Source organism: Equus quagga, chromosome 9, assembly GCF_021613505.1.
Source record: "Equus quagga isolate Etosha38 chromosome 9, UCLA_HA_Equagga_1.0, whole genome shotgun sequence".
In the NCBI taxonomy this organism is placed as follows: domain Eukaryota; kingdom Metazoa; phylum Chordata; class Mammalia; order Perissodactyla; family Equidae; genus Equus; species Equus quagga.
The window spans coordinates 55584150-55603771 of record NC_060275.1 but is presented as its reverse complement, the minus strand read 5'-3'; the positions used below and the strand labels follow the sequence as shown (position 1 = coordinate 55603771).

The following is a 19622-nucleotide window of genomic DNA, read 5'->3' as shown; positions in this document are numbered from 1 at the left end:
AAAAAAAAAAGTGCTGTAGAGGTGTAACTCCCACTTCATGGTGATCTGTTCCATTTAATATACTTTAAAACTATATATTTTTGCCAAGACGTATTCAAAAACATATAAATATTTTAAAATGTTTTTCCTACTCCACTTCTCTCCAGAACTTTACAAAAAGGAGCTGAATTGACTTAATTTTCATCATTTTTATTGTGAAGTCATCTTCACAATGATGATTCTGACCATTGTAACAGAAGGAAAAAGTAAGAGAAAACAGAAATTGAGATGTACAGGAGGAGAGGAAAACCTCTCCTATTCACAAACCAGAGAGTCAACTGATAAATAATTTGATTTGACAATAATACTCTAATTCGCATTCAACTCCCTGGTTTCTTTTTATTTATTTCTTTATGTATTTATTTATTCATTTATTTATTTTCAGATATACATCATAATATATTTCAAATTCTCTGTAGATTACATCATGTTTACCACCCGAAAACTGATTATAGTCCATCTCCTCATACGTGAGCCTAATCACCCCTTTTGCCCTCCCCCCCACCCCTCTTCCCCTGTGGTAACCACCAATCCAATCTCCAATGCTATGTGTTTGTTTGTTGTTGCTTTTATCTTCTACTTATGAGTGAGATCATATGGTATTTGACTTTCTCCCTCTGACTTATTTCTCTCAGCATAATACCCTCAAGGTCCATCCATGTTGTCACAAATGGCTGGATTTCATCCTTTCTTATGGCTGAATAGTACTCCATTGTATATATATGTACACCACATTTTCTTTATCCATTCATCCCTTGATGGGCACCTAGGTTGCTTCCAAGTCTTGGTTATTGTAAATAATGCTACAGTGAACATAGGGCTGCATGTATCTTTATGCCTTTGTGTTTTCAAGTTCTTTGGATAAATACCCAGCAGTGGAATAGCTGGATCATATGGGAGATCTATTCTTAAATTTCTGAGGATACTCCATACTGCTTTCTATAGTGACTGCACCAGTTTGCACTCCCACCAGCAGTGAACAAGGGTTCCCTTCTCTCCACATCCTCTCTAACATTTGTTGTTTCCTGTCTTGTTAATTATAGCCATTCTCACTGGAGGGAGGTGATACCTCATTGTAGTTTTGATTTGCATTTCCCTGATAGCTAATGATGTTGAACGTCTTTTCATATGCCTGTTGGCCATCTGTATATCTTCTTTGGAGAAGTCTCTGTTCAGATCTTTTGCCCATTTTCTAATTGGATTGTTGGTTTTTTTGTTGTTGAGCTGAACTCCCTGGTTTCAAAAATCAGATTTGGAGAAGTAATCACCAGTAATGAAATATACAGGTGTCCTGCAAATCTCATTTTACCAATTGTTCCTGCCTGCTCAGTCAGCTGTCTCACAGCATCACGGGGAGATTCAAATTAAATAGAGTATATGGAAGTGCTTTGTAAACAAAAATATAAATTAAGGTACTTACTGTGTTTCATGAAAAATAATATTTGGATTCAATTACCATTTTCTAAGCATCTGTTAGCCAGTCCTTGTGCTCAGCACCTTTCTTTTGGTGGTTTTTTTATTGAGGTAACATTGGTTTATAACATTATACAAGTTTCAGGTGTACAGCAGCACCTTTCTATATGATTTCTGGTTCATGAACATCTCTGTGAGGCTACTGTTTTTGCAGCAGGGGGCACCGAGGCTCAGAGTGATTTGCATAAGGTCTACAGCCAGGAAATGGTGACTTCTTTTTCCACCTACCTTGACTATTGTAATTAATGTGATAAAATTTAAATGTTAGCATTACTGTTATGATATTAATACTCATTCCCAATATAACACCTCTCAGCACTTTTCCACAGATTAGTGTCAATTAATAGAATTTCACTAAAACAACCAAGCCCTTGGAAAGCACATGGAATAGGCTGCTGGCTGCCTTTCCTTGCCTGCCCTCTGGTGGCGATATCGACAAAGAACAAATGAACCCAGAGTGGGCAAGGAGGAAGTGCATCACACGGGAGGCCCCAAAAACCCTTTTTGGGGCCCAGACTCCCTCTCCTGCCTCCCTGGGTCCACCCACACCCTGCTGCCAGCTGGATTTCCCACCCTACCTGAACCAGCCCCGGCTGGTCAAGCCACTGTGACTGTAAATATTCTTCGTTCTGCGTGGAATGCCCTTCCCTCCCCCACCTCACCTGGCAGAATCCTAGTCCTTCAAGACTCAGCTCAGATACCACGCCATCTGTGAAGCTGACCTCGTAACCCCCATGCTGTAAGAGGGCCCCTCTCCTGGTTCATCTCGGGCATTTTTGTCCTTACTTTACCGTAGCACTGCAATCATACTGAAGTTTCCACGTCTCCTCTCCACTAGACTGAGTTTCTTTGAGAACAGAGACCATGTCTTATTTTTAGTACCCTGCTTAAGACTTAGGAGATGCTTAGTAGTTGTTGGGTGATTGAATGAATGAATGATTGGTTAAATGCTGAACTGGGAGAATCAAATTCAATAATGAATGTAGAAGTGCTTTGTAAACTAAAAGTACAAATTAAGGTATTATTTGTATTACTAATGATAGATAACATTCAGATTCAAGAATATTTCTGAGAGGCCCTTGTGAAAGTATGAAGGAGTTCAAGGTGTCTTCAGCCTTCTTCCATCCTTCGTTTCAGCTCCTCTTCTCCATATCTCTCCCAACACACAGAGGTGCCAACATCCCTCTACCACCCCTAGCGCCCCCAGATCCTTCTAGGCTCCCGAATTGCCACCGTCTATCCCACTCAAACGCCTTTGTCCCGTGTCCCTTTGCCAGGACAGTGATAGGCAATAATCCTGTGCCTGCAGTGGCTAGTAGGCAGGGGTTGAAATTACATACACTAGAAAATGAAACTTAATATTCTGTAGCTGAATCAGCTTGCCCTTCAGTCCTCATTCCCACTGATGAGTCATTCAGTCTTATCAAACAGTCTCTTTGGGCCATATTGCCTTAATTACCTCAGAGGTTAAATTCAGTCAGTTCTGAATCCTCCTCCTTCCTCTTGCCCTTCTCTCCAGAGCGACCTAAATTCTCAAAGGTCAGACTTTCACCCTGGCATTTGGGTGGGGGTGGGGATGCTCAGATCTGCTCCTTGTGCTGGCTTGTCCAGCCTCTCTGGTCCCTGAGCATTATACACTGGTACCATGAAGATGCAGCTGATCCCACCATATGCTGGCCCTGCCATCATCTATGTTCGTGATGTTCTGTGGCCTTATCTTCCCAACCTCAGCCTTACTCCAGGCCACTGTTTACCCAGCATTTCCCATCTCCCACAAGCAGGCAGGGACTCCTGGGTGCTCAGATGGCTAGTGGATGTGGACTAGGAGTACTAGGGGCATGTCTCAGGTCCACTGGCCCAGACACCTCCCACAGGCGTTTCTTTTCTCTCAGGCACCAGCCAGGAGCAGAGCTGCTCTAAGGGGCTTGCAGTTTTCCTAGGTTCCATTCCAAGAACAGGAGAAAGTCCTTCCCCATCTGAAATTCACCATCATTTACCTGGGTGTTTCTACCACCCCTGGCTTACCTGACCCAGATTCAACCCAGAGGGGGAGGAATACATGGACACTTACTGGCCCCCTCCCTCTCCAGCACTTCCTTCCAGCACTGGAAGGGTTTTCTATTTCCCCTTTTGCCTGGAACCACCCTACTGTCAAGTCCTTCTCTGTCCCTCAGATGTTTCACCTTTTCTTCTCTGCAGCAACACACCTCAGCTTCATGGCCAGTGTTTAGGGAAAAAGGGTCATTAGACGAATCATACACCAGAAATATTACCAAAAATGTCATCCTGCCATAACCAGCTAGTGTGCAGCTCTGCTCAGAAGACACAGTATCATATTTGGCATAAAATTAAAGTCCCTAAAAGTGACGTGTCTATGGTAAATTCTGAACACCAGAGTAGGAGAATAGGAGAAATGTAGTTAGTTCTCAGACCCCACCTCAAGGGCACTGCCCAGGCTTCTGTGGGAATGAGGGCCCCCACCAAGCAGGGTGTGTGGTGTGAACCCACCAGTAAAGCAGACTGCCAAAGTCGAGGGGGAAATAAAGACAGGTTCTGCCCTGGGGTGCAACTCAACTGCTTCCCACCCGTGCTACATGAAGTCCTGCACCACAGTCTGGTAAAAGACTGTGCCATAAAATGGCTGTTTTATAAGCCAAAAAAATTGAATATTGGCAATTACCCACGTAGTCCGAGCAAATTGTCAAATGCCGGTCTACGTAAACAGGTCAAAGTCAGCCTCCTCATCTGCCTTCGGGGAGTTCTCTCCTGGCATGAACTTACTGCTAGTGGATGTCTGACCATCCCTAACGGCGGGGTCCACGCGTGTCTCTCCCGCAGGACGGCACGGCGCCACTGTGGATCGCCTCTCAGATGGGCCACAGCGAGGTGGTGAGGGTGATGCTGCTGCGCGGAGCCGACCGCGACGCCGCCCGGAACGTGAGTCTGAGCGAAAGCTGCGCGATGCAGGGGCTCGGGTGGAAAATGCATGCACGGAAGCTCCGAAATTTAGCCCAGCTTAGATGTGCAAAGAAAACACGACTCTCTTTTGTCTGTAACTCACCTGGGTTTTCTCCACCTGCTCTTTGGCAGGAAAACAAAGTGTCTGAATCAGTTGAAGCCAAGCAAGTACTGCTTAGTCTCTCTAAGGAAAAAATGTTTAATTCCTCGGGGATCTTCTTCCCCCTGAGCTGACTTCTAGACGAACCCGGGAGGATGCGAGAGGCAGGAGACCCGGCCTCAGGCTGACGGTGAGGGTGTGTCCCTAGCGGCGGCGGGTCTTCCTGGCACTGCGCCTCCTTCTGGCTTCTGGGCCGCAGTGCATCTGGCACGCGGGTACCGGAGCTGCAGACCCCTGCACCACGTCCCCCCGGGCCTCCACTTAGCCTCTGCTGGTGTTGCCTCACTCTCCTCGGTGCGTCCACAGCAGGCCCTTTGACCCATGGGAACTAAGGGTAGCCTGGGGAGACCCTGCTGCCTGACTGCACTATGCTATTCGCTCTTGTTTGTTTGTTTGTTTTACAGTGCCTGGCCTCTTTGCGTTAGTATTACTCCTGCTTGTGTGACCCACCTCCCCTCTCCAAGTCTGAGGGCAGAAAGGGGAAATCAGAAGTCACGTCCCTGGCCACTTCACTTCACTGGCCTCTCTCCCACTCTCTTTCTTCTTCCCACAATCTCTGATGGCAGGAAAGAAAAATCCTCTATTCTCATCTTCTTTCTTCCTGAGTCCAGCTAAACCTTTAGAGCAGGCTGGGGTATTTCCTTTACTACCTTCACTACAGGAGAACTCTGTGAGCCAAATCCTCCAAATACGGCCATTTATATGTTGAAAAAGGAATTTGGAAAATCTCTTCTCAGGCCAAAAAATGATGACAGAATCTGAATATTAATTTTTGAGCTTGGCTTTGCATTCCTTTTTAACAGGTTTCAATCCATCCTCTTCCTACCCTCCCCCCCACCACAACCACAGGGACATACATCCCTGGGGCAGACTAGAGCAAGGTGTATCCAAGAGAAGGCTAAAAGAAAAGCACGTTTAAAATTTTAAAACAGTAAATATGGCTCAACAATAATTTAAATTATTAAAAACAATTCAACAGTTAATTTCTAAGTCGTGAACTGCAGAGAATGCCTCTTTGGTCCATCTATGTCCTAAAAATATGTTCTTGAACTTCCCCTTGTCCCTGACCTGGTGTTCTGCAGGACTGGAGGAATATGAATTCCTGAATGTTAGGATTCTGAGATAATAGAATGTTGCATATTTTGTCTGCCGTTCTTTCTTGCAGAATTAATTGCTTAATATGCTCTAAAATGCTTCTAGGTTAAAAGACATTGCAGGTCTGTGCTTTAATTTATATGTTTTGCGTATTTCTGACAAACATATTCCCAGTTCTTGGCCAGCATTTAGTTCTTAGCCGACACACACATCTGTTAATATCAACTTGTCTTTTCCTCTCTCTGTGAAGGATGGCACAACAGCGTTACTGAAAGCAGCCAACAAAGGGTATAATGACGTTATAAAGGAATTGCTGAAATTCTCACCCACCCTTGGTATTTTGAAGGTAAGACCTAAGGAGAAATTTTTCCAATCTGTAAATGAGAGAATTTAGTAAATGACACGTCCGTACTTGGGAACTGTGGTAGAATCTGGGTATAATTTACCTGGGTTGGTTGTATTCTTAAAAGAACATATGTACAACTTCTTGATGTTAGAGATCCACGGGCACTGGCAGAAATGAGAAGGGGGAACAAAACAGAGTGAAACAGTCTGTCAGTACCTAGTTTTCCAGAAAAGAAAATTAGACAGTAGTCATGAAATCGATAAATCAGAAAGTCAGCCATATTGATATATTGTTGGAGGATTTGTGAAATCCTCCACAAATCATGAAACACGTTGTTTGTGTCCTACAAAGCATGAGGGACATGTGATGAGTTCCTTCTGTTCATTATCTGAGCCAAAGACCACATTGTTACCGTAGGCGAAATAAAACAGGCCTCAAACATCTGGACACCTCAGAGAATGTGCCATCCTGGAGAGCTGGGGCCTCCAGAAACAGAGCCCCAAAACTCTTTTTTTAAGTTTTAATCATTTTTGATTAAAATATTTCTAAACTAGAATATATAACAGGGACTGGCAATCTTTTTCAATAGAGAGCCAGGTAGTAAATATTTTAGGCTTTGTGGGCCATGCAATCTCTTTAGCAAATGCTCAGCTCTGCTGTCGTGGTGAGAAAGCAGCCACAGGAAATTCAAAGCAGTACAAAAAAGTGTGGCTGCATTCCAATCAAACTTTGTTTATGAATATTGTATTTCTGGAATTTCATATTTTCATGTCGCAAAATATTTTCCTTCTTTTAATTTCTTTAAATCTTGGCTTGCCAGGATATAGAAAAACGGGCGGCAGGTTAGATTGGCCCACAGGCTGTAGTTTGCTGACCCCTGCTGCACACTCCTATTTTCTTCCTTTTTTTTTTAAAGATTGGTACCTGCGCCAACATCTGTTGCCAGTCTTCCTTTTTTCTTCTTCTTCTTCTATCCAAAGCCCCCCAGTACACAGCTGTATATTCTAGTTGTAGCTCCTTCTAGTTGTAGCATGTGGGACGCCGCCTCAGCATGGCCTGATGAGCGATGCCATGTCCGCACCCAGGATCCGAACCAGCGAAACCCTGGGCCGCCAAAGTGGAGCGCACAAACTTAACCACTCGGCCACGGGGCCGGCCCCTCCTGTTTTCTTAAACAGAGGACACCAAACCTGTTCTAAACTTGGAACAGGGGCTTAGCACTTTTTGGGATGTGCCCTCAGGGTTTATTGATGTGTATAAAGTCTAGTTGTCCTTGAATGACCCCAGAGGCTTTTGGATGCTTTGTATCTGATCTTTATATTTTTAGCCTCCATTCTTGCCGTCAGCTGGTACAGAGCTGCTGTTATCAGTGTACTGGCCCCTCTGCCCTGTCCAGTGAGCTGCTTCTAATCTCCCATGAGCTTGGGGGCCAGAAAGCTGCACTTGTTAAAACCATTTGTGGGACCAGCCCTGTGGCCTAGTGGTTAAGTTCCGCACGCTCTGCTTGGGCAGCCTGGGTTCAGTTCCTGGGCACAGACCTATACCATTTGTTGGCAGCCATGCTGTGGCGGCAAACCATGTACAAAATAGAGGAAGACTGGCACAAATGTTAGCTCAGGGCACATCTTCCTCAGGAAACAAAAAATTGTAAAGTAAGAATAAATAGGCTATGAAAGTGAACTTTCAATGAATAAAAGAAATGACCTTCAGAAGTGGACTTTCCAATATCTAGTCTCATTTCAAACAGCTCTTTTTTGGTTTGGTTTTCGATTTTTAACCATGTTGTAAATAGGGGAAGTTAATAGGTTGGTTAGGATTTAGGTAAGTGAAATGTGAATTGCCATCTACGTTATAAAAACAAACATGGGAAAATGCTGCTTTGCTGGAATTTTTCTCAGGGTATGATATTTTACTCTTTTACAAAATAAGAAAGTGTTTTTTAAGTAAATGTTTATTATAAGTAGTTAATTTGAAAATAAGCTTGCATTTAGGCACTCTTCACAGACATGTACCTGCTGGAACAGATGTCATGGGACTGTCATATGACTGCCCCTCATTCTTATATTACGTTCGACATATTCTCTTCCTCTCCCCTCCCAGAATCCAGCTACATGCTGCACACACCTGCTTCCTTATTTCAGTAAATATTTACAGTATATTTCGTAAAATGTTGGAACCCTATGCCCTAGGCCCTTTGGGCTCAGAAGTGCTCCGGCTCACGGCTCAGGGGTTCCCCCCCACACTTTCCCTCTTACGCCCTGTAACTCCACAGTCACTCCCTGCCTGCCTGAGTGAGCAGAGTGTGTGTAGCAGGGCTGGCAAGTTGGCCCGTTGGATAGCCAGGCATTCCTCCAACCTTGCTGCATGTGGCTTGCCAAAAGCACAAAGACTGTAATTGTTGTCCTTGAAGAAAAAAAAGCTTCACCCAGCCTTGTTTCTTCTGCAGCAAGTTCTAATGTCTATAACACTGAGTGAGCGAGTGATCACCAAGTCATGTGCACCCTGGGCTGGATGCCTTGTATCACTTGCCAAACAATGTTGGTACTATTTATACTGACCGTCTCCTGAGTACCTGAGGATGCTGTGTAGATGCTGACGTGGCTTTGAAAAGGGAATATCAGGAGGAGTAAGGCTCCAGCATTACAGTCTCATCACTCAGCCTCATTCACGATGAAGGCCAAGCTGAGAGCTGATGGCTGTGAGCTCGCGCCTGACGTATGCTGTCGTTTTCTCTTAGAATGGAACATCGGCGCTCCATGCGGCAGTGCTCAGCGGGAATATTAAAACAGTCAGGCTGCTCCTGGAAGCAGGGGCGGACCCAGCCCTGAGAAACAAGGTACCGGCCTTACCTTACCCATATTTTAACTCCATTGGGCGCCTATGCAAAGAGATAAGGCAGCTTCTTTCTGAGCCAAGTTGACGTCTCTGGCTCCGGTAACTGTCTTCATACTTTGGCATTGTAAGGACGTGCAAGGTTGTCCTTAGTAGATTATGAGTGAGCAAAACCAACTTGGACCCAGAGAATTACGCTAAAAACCCTGTATCATCAGTGGTTTTCAGCTCACAATGGTGCAACCTCCAAGGTGAGGGTCCGGGGGCAGTAGTTGTAAGGGGGAAGGGTTCTGAGTGTTCTGTCATCAAAGAAGTGTCCTAAAAATGTCAGAGTTCTGCTAGTGATCACCGTCCTCCCTGAGTTGGATGTTCATCTGTGGAGAATTGCTTGAGCTCTGTTTGGTGACTGTGTGGGGAACATGTTGCTCTTACATTGTTAACAGGACTTCACACCACCGTTACAAAGCCAACTCAGACTTTTTATAGCTCAAAATCCTTTGTTTACTTGGGCCAAACTTAGAGGTGGGAGGATGCACAGTCACCATAGGAAAAAATGATCGTCGTCGTATTTCCTCCTATTCAACATCTGCATAAGCAGTCGGACGTAGAGACTGGGCCGGGGGAGTAGCCTAGGAGGGGTCTTCAGAAACCCACTGAACTACTCAATTTGAAGGAAGAGTTAGGAATGGTGCTTATTGATAGGGGAAGGTGTGAAAAGTAATTTTTATTTTATAATTATATACTATTTGAATTTTTATAAGTACCTATTACCATGTTAAATTTTTAAACAATAAAAACAAAAATATGTAGTATTTTATGACATTTTGAAAGGAAACCATTAGGAAGTGCAATTTAACAACATGCCGAGAGTCTCTTTTTTTCATTCCACTTCGCATGTGGGATTATTAGTTCCGCGTTCCTGCCATTGACCTGCTTGGAGACAGCAGTTCCGCTGTCTCTCCCTGAGAGGTTTGGATTTGTTTTCTGTTAGCTGGCCTGGCTGTGTGATAAGCCAGCTGAGATCACCATTGTGCTGTTATCTTCAGACCTTGGACACAGACTTTCTAAAGAGATCAATCTTGTTGCTAAGCCATCCAGTGCTGAATTAAGGCAAGGGGGAAAACGTTAGTACCTTTGTACAGAAACTGACAAATGCAATTCCTTGTGCGTCTCCTGGAATCTCAGCAATAAAGGTTATGGGGAATTTCCTGTGACCACAGTGCTGGACTTTGGACCCTCCCTGAAGCTACTTGAGTATATGTGTGGGCTGTTCATGTGGGAGTTTCAGACTGCAGAAGCCCTTAGGGACCTGGGAGTAGCTGCAAGGAACCCACCACCCACCCACCAGCCACCCCATAAAGCCAGCCTCTTTAAAGGCAGCTCCAGAAGCAAGGGTGTGGGGATTCCAGAAGCCACCCAAGAGTTTGGAGGGGGTATTCTTGGCCTTCATTCATTCATTCAGCAAACATTGTGTACATGCCTACTAGATACCACACACTGTGCTTTGTGCTGGGGATACATGGTGAATGAGATTCACATAGTCTCTGCCTTCATGGAGCTCAGCATTTACTGGGGAATAAAGACAATGAAACAAACAATTGCAGTCCAGGATAACAAGAGCTATCAGCAGGGAAGTAAAGGATGCTATTGAGGCTTCCCAGAGAGTGACTTCTAAGCCAGTACGAAAGCACTCTTCTCCTCCAGGGCTTCCAGCACTTCTGCTTGGGGCCTTTGAGGCAGACACCTGAGGAGAAGGTAACCGATGACCCCAATGGCCACTCCCCACACTACAGCCATCCCAGAGATGCAGGAGCCCCGTGTTCCTGATACTCCAGCTGAGGACTCAGAACACATCTTCTCTCTCCCAGGAACAGTAGGGAGATGGAGTGGTTTGATGCTGTGGTATCATGAATATGGACCTATGGTCCTGCTTTGTAATGAATCAGATGGCCTTTAGGGGCCAGCCTGGGACACTAGCCATCATAACAGTCCTCACAACCTCAGCAACCTGAGGATTCAGTGGGGACCAACCAGGAGAGAGGAGGAATTAGGACAGATTTTTAGAACTATCTGGATGACGTATGGAACAGCGATGTGATTGACCAAAACTTGACAACACAGTTTGAGGCTATAAAGCTTATTTTAATGGTAAAGTATACGGACATTCATGGAGATGGCCACACAGGCAGCTATAACTCAGCAAGTTTGTACAACTTCTTAGATCCCTTCTTCTTCCTGACTGTAGAGCATCCTCTGGCTACCTGGCAGCCTGATCACCAATAACCCATGCAGAACAGCTCAGTTATTCCTGAGCGCACTCTGAGAGTGGGTGGAGCTTAGGTCTGTTTACCGGAAGCATTTCTCTGCATGCCCAGGCATTAGGCCTGTACTGTGTCTATTCCTGCAGGAACTAAGAGTAGAATTCGACCCTGTAGAGGGGCATCTGGTCTATAGTAGCCTAGCATGGCGATTCCCCTTGGATTCAGTCCGGCATCCGCATCGAGGTTCCTTTGGGTGGGCTGGGGTACAGCTACAGGACATGTTGCCCGGCAGACCACTTGTGGCCAACTCATAATTCCCAACAAGCCTTTGCATAGTTCCCAAGAAGTGAGGTCCCAGACAGCAGGTGGGGGTCAGGGAGCTGGATCCAACCTGGAAGGTGGGGCCTGCAGGAGCTTCACCTAGGATCGGGGTTCCAGATAAAGCAGCTGGGGGTCCAGGCGTGACTACGGGAGAAGAAATATGTGAGACAGGTAACATCTACATTCAAGTGCTCTCGCCCATTCTGGGTGCCTTTGTACCATTTCGCTGCTTCCCCTGAAATCCCAAGAACGTCCTTTCAATTCTTCCATAACAACAATTCTCAAAGTGTGGACTGTGGATTCCTGAGGGTCCCCAAGACCCTTTCAGGGGCTCCAAGAGGTCAGAACAATATTCTTAATGATACAAGGATGTTATTTTGCCTTTTTTACTGTGCTGACATTTGCTCTAATGGTGCAGAAGCTCGGGTGGCTGAAACCTGGAGCCTCGGTACACAACAAAGCAGGGGCACCAAACTGTGCTGGCAAATGCTTTACAAGCCTTTCTAAGTTATTTTACAGAAACGCCAGTTTTACGTCAGAGCGTCTTTGATGAAGCCGTAAATCTTGACCCTTGCTGCTCCTCTTTGTACTATTCCGTGTGACAAAATGAGAAGTATGCCTAAAGCCCCCTGTGCACTGAGCTGCACTGGCTGTCTCAAGGAAAAATGCGTGTGCTGTTGTTTGACTTGTAAAGTGAACCAGCCGCTTTTTTCATGGAGCACTGTTTTTGCTTGAAAGAACGACCTGTAACCACCATGGGAGCCTGACAGCTTCCCAGTACTTAAAGGCTTTTCTGATGAAGCAGGGGTATTATTAATGAACGTGATTTTTTGGTATTATATTATGAAATGTGTCAACATCCGGAAGATCTGCATAACTCAGTGAACTGATATCTTCTAAATGATCATGTATGTTGTTACAAATCATGTATGGATTTAAAAAACCCGCCTGCAGATAAATAGACCTATGGATTTTAATGTAACAGAGTGTGAAAAGTTCATTGATGTGGTTTCTAATTTCACATTGGAGTTAACCTTTAAGAAACTATCACTTGTCCTGTATTGGTGTCTCATCAGAGAAGAATATTTACCCTGATCTGAAAAGGCTGTTAAAATGCTCCTCCCTTTTCCAACTACCTATCGGTGTGAAGCTGAATTTTCTTCCTATGCTTCGACCAAAACAACGTATCATAATACGATGCAGAAGCAAATATGAGAATCCAGTTGTCTTCTATTTAGCTATGTATTAAGGAAATATGCAAAACTTTTAACAATGCTACTCTTCTCATTAACTTTTTTCATTTTGAAAATTTGGTTATTTCTTATAGTTATTTATGTTAACCTCTAGGTTAAACCTAGATAGATTTATTGTTTTTAATGAATTAATAAATATATTTTAAATTTGTTCTCAGTTTCCATTTCTAATAAGTAAAAAACAAAAACTCATTGGGGTCCTCAGTAATTTTTAAGAGTGTAAAAATGTCCTGAGACCAAAAAGTTTGGGAACCACTGCCCATATGTCTGTTGTATATGGTGGGGACTCGCTCGCTAAATAAATGCATAAAGACCGTGTCCCAGCAGCGCTGTGAAGAGAAAGGACAAACAGTGAGACTGAGTCAGGTGGGAAGTGGGGGCCCCTGAAGCTGCTCTTTCCTAGATATCTTTTGTGCTCTGGATGTTTCCCAGCTCTGCCTTCTCATCAGAAGAGACTCGTCCTATGTCTCGAGTCCCTAGCAGACAGACTGCCTCATATAATAAACTAATTAAATGTAACCTGTCAAATTTAATGTTCCGAGTATTTATTGAGCACATACGAGATGTGTTGCTGTTGTGCTGGAAGTGAGGATACAGTGATTAATAAGACGTGGACCCCTGTCCTCCTGGAGATTACAGGCTAGTTAGGGGTATGGCTAAATAGGAAAACCCCCTAACAATGACATGAGAAAATAATGTGATATTTATACGATCAATTGAAGGAACACCTTTAATGCCCTAATACAAAAGACTGACTCCAGTGGAGTTTTTCACCACTTGGGAAGCAGGTTTGGGCAAGGGGCCTGTCCTTGGAGTCCCTAAAACCACACCAACCATGGGAATTCCCTAATGTCTGTCTTACCTTTTTCAGGCCAATGAACTTCCGGCAGAACTGACCAAAAATGAACATATATTGCGCCTCCTCCGAAGTAAAGAAGGACACAGGAAGAGCTAACTGGGTTCCATGTTTGACTGAAAGGTAGAAACCTTAACCACGTTGTCCAAAAAGAAATTGCTTTTCAAATAGTGTTGGAAATTCTTTTAAGAAAGAAAATGCCCCGGATGCCCACCCTGGGTCCCTGACCAGGAAGAGCTGTGCTTTGTGCCTTGAGTTAGGAACAGAAAGCTCAGGGGCCCCTCTCCTCACTTACGTGAGCCTCTCACACTGGCCTGTAACCTCGCTCCAGTGGGCCTGGTGGATTCGTGGATTCCACAGAAACTCATTTGAAACTACAGTACCTTGGGTCTCTTGGTTAAACTCTAGTTGGTAAACTCTTTAAGAGGTTTAAGCAAGAAGGCAGAAAGACTGACAGTCTTTAAAAGACTGAAAGTCTGACCTTCAATGAATTGATGCACTTTGACTTTTGTGTTCAATGTAAGTGTGCTAAAAGATACAGCTCCATCATATTTTATGTATGTATGTGTGTCATTCCAGCGTAAGATGTTTTCTTCTACCCAAGGACTATAGCCATGACTATTACGAGTCAATGATGCGTAAAGTTACATTATTAAAAAGCCACTTCTGACATTCCACCATGTGCTTTTCAAAGATGGACTGTTGAACTATAAAAAAGACAAGTTGTTCATTTGTGAGTTGATCCTCATCTTTTTCCTAACATGTAAAAATCATTTTGTCAATGTTGTAGGTAGGGTAGGATACAAGTGGCAAATTTGGAAAATCAGAAAATGACAAACCACAAGATATTTAGGATTGTCTCTTGGAGCTTTTATTTTGATTCTGTTGTTAGGAATCCATTACTCATGCTGTAAGACAGTAGGCTTAATATGCTGTGCAACCTTGAGCTTGCGATACCACATTGCTGGATACAATGACTTTGAATAAAATGTAATGTATGCAAATACGATATGTTGCTGTTACTGTTGCAGGAGTATAAGTAATAAAAGACTGTTATTAGTATTTAATAAGTGTTTATCTGTGCATGTTCTTGAGCTGATTGATTCCAGGAAAGAAACCTGTGTTTTATTGAATTATTCCTTTGAAGGAGGTCAAAATTTATATTCAATGCACTTTATAATCAAAGGTGTCTAAATGCCTCAGTCAGTGCCTAATTGCACACACGAAAATTAAACCTTCTTTCGATAATCTACCATAATAAACAATTATGGTATTTCTTTTATTTAAACACGTGTTTAGTTTTCCTTTTCATGTTCTGCTCTGGTTTCCAGCCAGCGTTCTATGTAAAAACCTGTTAAGTTGGAGGGAAATGTTATAATCCCAAAACTTTTTTTTTTTAACCAACTTCCAGTGGTACTAAAAGCATTATCGTTAAGTCAGTAAACAATGGGATATAATTTTTGAAATTAGAAGATATTCTCTTAAAGTTACTATGGTCAATAAAACAGTTAGTCAACAAATTGAATCAGCTTATGTTCATCAGTATCACAAACAACACCAGTAATGTGCAGCCCTGAGAGCCCAGAGATGCCCACAGCCTGACTAGCCATGCAAAAAGTCTGCAGTTTAATTTCAGGATAAAAAATTAGAAAGCTCTGTCTGTATTGCTAAAACACTGAGATATAAACATTTTAGTAGATAAAAAGTGCGCCAATTTCCTCATTGACTTTTATTTAGCAAAGTTGTACAAATACACATTTTTCCCCATGGGAATTTCATCAAGCTATATTCATTTTGAAGAGGAAAATAATGTGGCCTTATATGCTTTACATTTTTTCGCCTTAGTTAGCCCTTAGGCCAAAAATGGTTGCTCATCACTCACATAAATCAAAACAGTATTATGGGTACTGATAACAAAGTTCCAAAAGACAAAATGGGATGAAATCACAAACTTAATGCTTTTTGTCAAACGTGTTGTCCTTGGCCTATGCATTAGACCATTTTAGGTGGATAATGTTCTTAATCAGTATTAGGTCCATAAAAATGAATCCAATAGCTTTAACAATGTTTAATGGAGGCCTTCTTACTGTGGGTAAGAGCTCTCCAGTTTAGAAGGATCGAATTCGGTCCAGATGAGATTACGATATTACCCGTAGGCGGGAAGATGATTGTATTAATCACTCACCAAAGACTGAGCAAAAGATCTGTTATTTAAACTTAAAATGTGTTTATTTTGCACACAGGTGGATGATTCTTGTTTTATATTAATCTAATTTACAATTCGATGAGCTCTGCGTCCTGAGAGTTAGCACTAGAAATTCCCATGCAAACCATTTGCTTAATTGAACCGCAAAAGTTTTTCATTACATCTATTTGTTTGATGTCATATTCTGTGTTATAATTCAAAATAAAGCTAACATCTACCCAGTTTGCCTTTGCTGCTGTTTCTGTTTGTTTCTAATCAAAAGTTATTTCTAGGAGATTTTTAATAGCATGGGATTTTAGAGTGAATAATTCAGCTCTGTTGATAAATACATTGATATTTGGAATCCTGACTAGATGTTTAAGCTTTATGTTACTTATGGACCTACAATTTCATTATTTCTGTTGTGGAGAGCTTTTGTGATGATCCCAAAAGGTTTTCCCTTCAGACAAAAATTCCTGGGATAGTCACGGATGATAAATAGAAACTCCTCACTGTACATGGTGATGACTTGATACACGTAGAATTGTGGAAGGATCCCTCCCATCTAGTTAATTAGCACGTCCACCACCTCACACGTTGACCTTTTGTGTGTGTCTGAGAACATCTTAATTTCTGTTTTTATTATCTATTATCCTTCTGGCTCTTCAGTTCTCTACAGTGGCTTTTTCTTCTGAAATAACTGATGGTTTTGTACAACTTCTTGTTTAGAAACAAATATTTGCAGCAATAACATCAGGAATCTGGAGAACTGGCCATTCTGGCTTCCTCCCCTGCTCCATGCACCCTCTGCAGCTGCAAGAAAGCTGTCTCATCATTCCGCCCGCACTGGGGCACCCACTCCGAAGAAAAGAGCACCCCCAAATGCCAGGCTACTTGGAGTCCAATGGAGATGCCTGCTTTTCAGGGTGGGCCTGCACTGCACATTATAGGGGTGAGAAGCTGGGGTCCTAATTTCATAAAAAGTGGTTTTGTGCTAGAACTGGCTGAACCTCACAGGTAGTGACCCGGTGGAGGCTGCAGATTATTAGTGATAACAGTAGAAACAGCAGATAACGTTTGCTGAAGGACTGTTGTGTACTAAGCACTTTACATAGACAATCTCATAAAGTTTGTATGCATTTTCTCATTGACCCAGACCACAACCCTATGAAACAGGCACTGTCATTATCCCACCTTGCAGCTGCAGAAACTGGCTTTGAGAGATAACCTCCCTCATAGTGTCTGCTTGGTGCTGTCCTTCAACCTTGGGGTTTTTCTTTTTTTAATGCAGGGAAGCAGAGGACACTGGAATCCATGTGGAGTCAAAGTTGTAGCATCAAGGTGGTAAGGGAGGAGAACATGGGATGTATTTTTTATATATTTAGAGGTAGAGCTAATGATAAGTGGTGATCAATTGAACACAGAGGGTGAGGAGAAGAAAAGAGAGTTAAAAATTATACTAAGATGTGTCAGGGGTTCCCAAGACCACCCCAGTTTCAGTGATTTGCTAGAGGGACTCACAAGGCTCCTCAGTAGTCATATTCATGGCTAAGATTACAGCGAAAGGATATATAGCAAAATGAGCAAAGGGAAAGGAAGATGGAGTGAAGACAAAGGAAACTAGGTGTGAGCTTCCAAGAGTCCTCTCAGTGGGACTCACACAGGATGAGCCTAATCCCTCTAGCAACGAGCTGTGACAACAATGTGAAGTATTGTCTGTGGGGCAGCTTATTAGAGATTCACCCAGGCTTTTAAGTGAGAGAGTCTCACTGATATCCTCTGCCTAGCATTTACCAAAATTCCAGACTTCCAGAAGGAAAACAGGCATTCCGCATAAATCACATTGTTTGTACAAACAGTTTAGGCACAGTGAGCCATTCTTATCATTTAGGGAAAAGTTTTATATCGGCGTAGGAAACTGCTAGCCAAGTCTCCAGATGCCAGCCAAGGGCCAGCCTTGTCAGCCGGACTGTCTAAGGATAGCAGTCTCAGGTCTGCTGTGTGGACTCTTCTACACACAAGGTTTACATGGTGGATGGCACCAATGACTGTATTAAGAAATAGGGAAGAACAGCAGAGCTGGGGTGGAGACAGAGAGAGAGTTTGGATATGTTCAGTTTGAAGAAAGTGTGGAATAGATTCCAGAAGGCTATTGGAAATAGCAACTTAATGTTCAGGACAAGCCTGCTGTTATGGATTTGGGCATGATCCGTGCAGAGGTGGTCAAGTTATGAGACAAGTAAGTTCTGAGGGAGTCCCTCTGGTGAGAGGAAAGAAAGTAAACTGAGAGAGAACTTGGAGGGAAGAAGGGAAGTGAGTAAAGGAGATGAGATGAAATCAACAGGAGTGGAAAGTGAAACTTGTATCAAGGGAGGTTTAGAAAGCCTTGAGGGGAGGAGAGTGGACAACAAACCCATGAAGAAGTGTGGCCATCTAACACCAGGGCTGACAAATTGCAGATTTCTTTTGCTCTACAACTTTACCTTTGGTGAGCTTGTTCAGTCATCAAAGAACTCTGGCCGTGTATTGGAGAGGATGATGGCAATGGGTCGGGACCTGGAGCTAATGTTAAAATACATAGTTGTCTTGAAAGGATTCTAGTTGTGATTGGTAGAATTCTCTTTGGGAGGCCCTCCTAACACTTTCTAGGAAGGCTTGGCAACTATTAGAATGCATTGCCTCTGCTTTGTCACCAAAAAAGTACTTTGTGTCACACTATAGAGATGCAAGGCCTGTGTGGTGCCATGTAGATGGGCCTGTGAGTTAATATTTCACTAGCTTCATGGTAAAATGAGAGAAAATACATTTATCTTTGCTGGTCAATTGGTTTTACTTAGCGAGTTTTATTTCACTGTGACAAGATGCTAAAAAATTAGTGTGTGGAACCGTGTTGAGGCCCAGCTGAGAGCAGGGCAGAGCCGTGTTAGGATTTTTCATGCCATTGCCACAGTGAGTTTCATGCCCTTGCACTTACCTGTGTTTCGGAATGTGGAGAAAATAAAAAACAAACAAAAACCTAATTACATGCTCTCCAGGAAAAATTAGAATAGTTCATTTCACTTTCCTCTGGTGGAGGGGCCAGCCTGTCTCTTTACTGTGCTTAACCTACCGAACATGAGATAAACCAATAATACAAACAGAGGGATTTTCTCCAGGCTTTCTGACTATACTTAGCCTTCAGCTGAATAATTTATGCATTAGTGGGTCTGGAAAGTCTTAGAATATTTTCCTGGTGTCCTTACATTTATTTTTAGCAATATTTTAACATGTTTTAACAATTGAGGGAAGTTAATTAAAGAGCCTCAGTTCTCAGATGCCTTGTCAGCTTCTCTCTGTCAGCGGAAAGAATTAGGTCTCCTATCTTTGGTCTCTTCTCCCCTCCCTCACTGGGATTTAACACTCTTGTTTGTAATGAGGGAAGTGCTGTCATTGTTCCCACTTCCCACAGCTGGACTTTTAAGAATAGCCTTAGAAAGAAAGTTTGCAGTTTATAGGAGGTGGATTCCCCATTTTAGGGAAGATTGGACCAAAAACCACCCTAGGCAGAGGAAACTGTGTCACGAGACCAAATCCTCCAGAGAAGGGAAGGCCAGTGTGAAACACTGCCAAGTTTCAGGTTCTCCCACACTGGCAGCATCCGATCTGAGTGGAAGTTATACCACAACCCATGACTGGATTAATCACAAATTCAAGTATCCTTACTAGAGTGAATAATGTTTTACCATAAGTCTGACTAACAATTCCCTGTTCCTGAGTCAGTCATAACCACTGACACTAAAGTCATGAGTTTAGCTGTAAGCTACTTTAAATGAAGATGTCTGTAAAATTTGGCTTGCCTAAGTG

At 43.1% G+C, this 19622-nt stretch overlaps 1 protein-coding gene across 9 annotated transcripts in view; it reads left to right on the top strand.

Annotated features, from left to right (window-relative positions):
- ANKRD29 (ankyrin repeat domain 29) overlaps positions 1 to 14661 on the top strand; it is a 56304-nt gene extending 41643 nt beyond the window's left edge. For all 9 annotated transcript variants that reach the window (XM_046671755.1, XM_046671747.1, XM_046671748.1 and 6 more), the window contains 4 exons: positions 4351 to 4449; positions 5976 to 6071; positions 8809 to 8907; positions 13610 to 14661. In XM_046671755.1, coding sequence (XP_046527711.1) covers positions 4351 to 4449; positions 5976 to 6071; positions 8809 to 8907; positions 13610 to 13693 — 378 coding nt within the window. In that variant the 3' untranslated portion in view covers positions 13694 to 14661. The remainder of the gene's footprint in view (positions 1 to 4350; positions 4450 to 5975; positions 6072 to 8808; positions 8908 to 13609) is intronic.
- The last annotated feature ends 4961 nt before the right edge of the window (positions 14662 to 19622 follow it).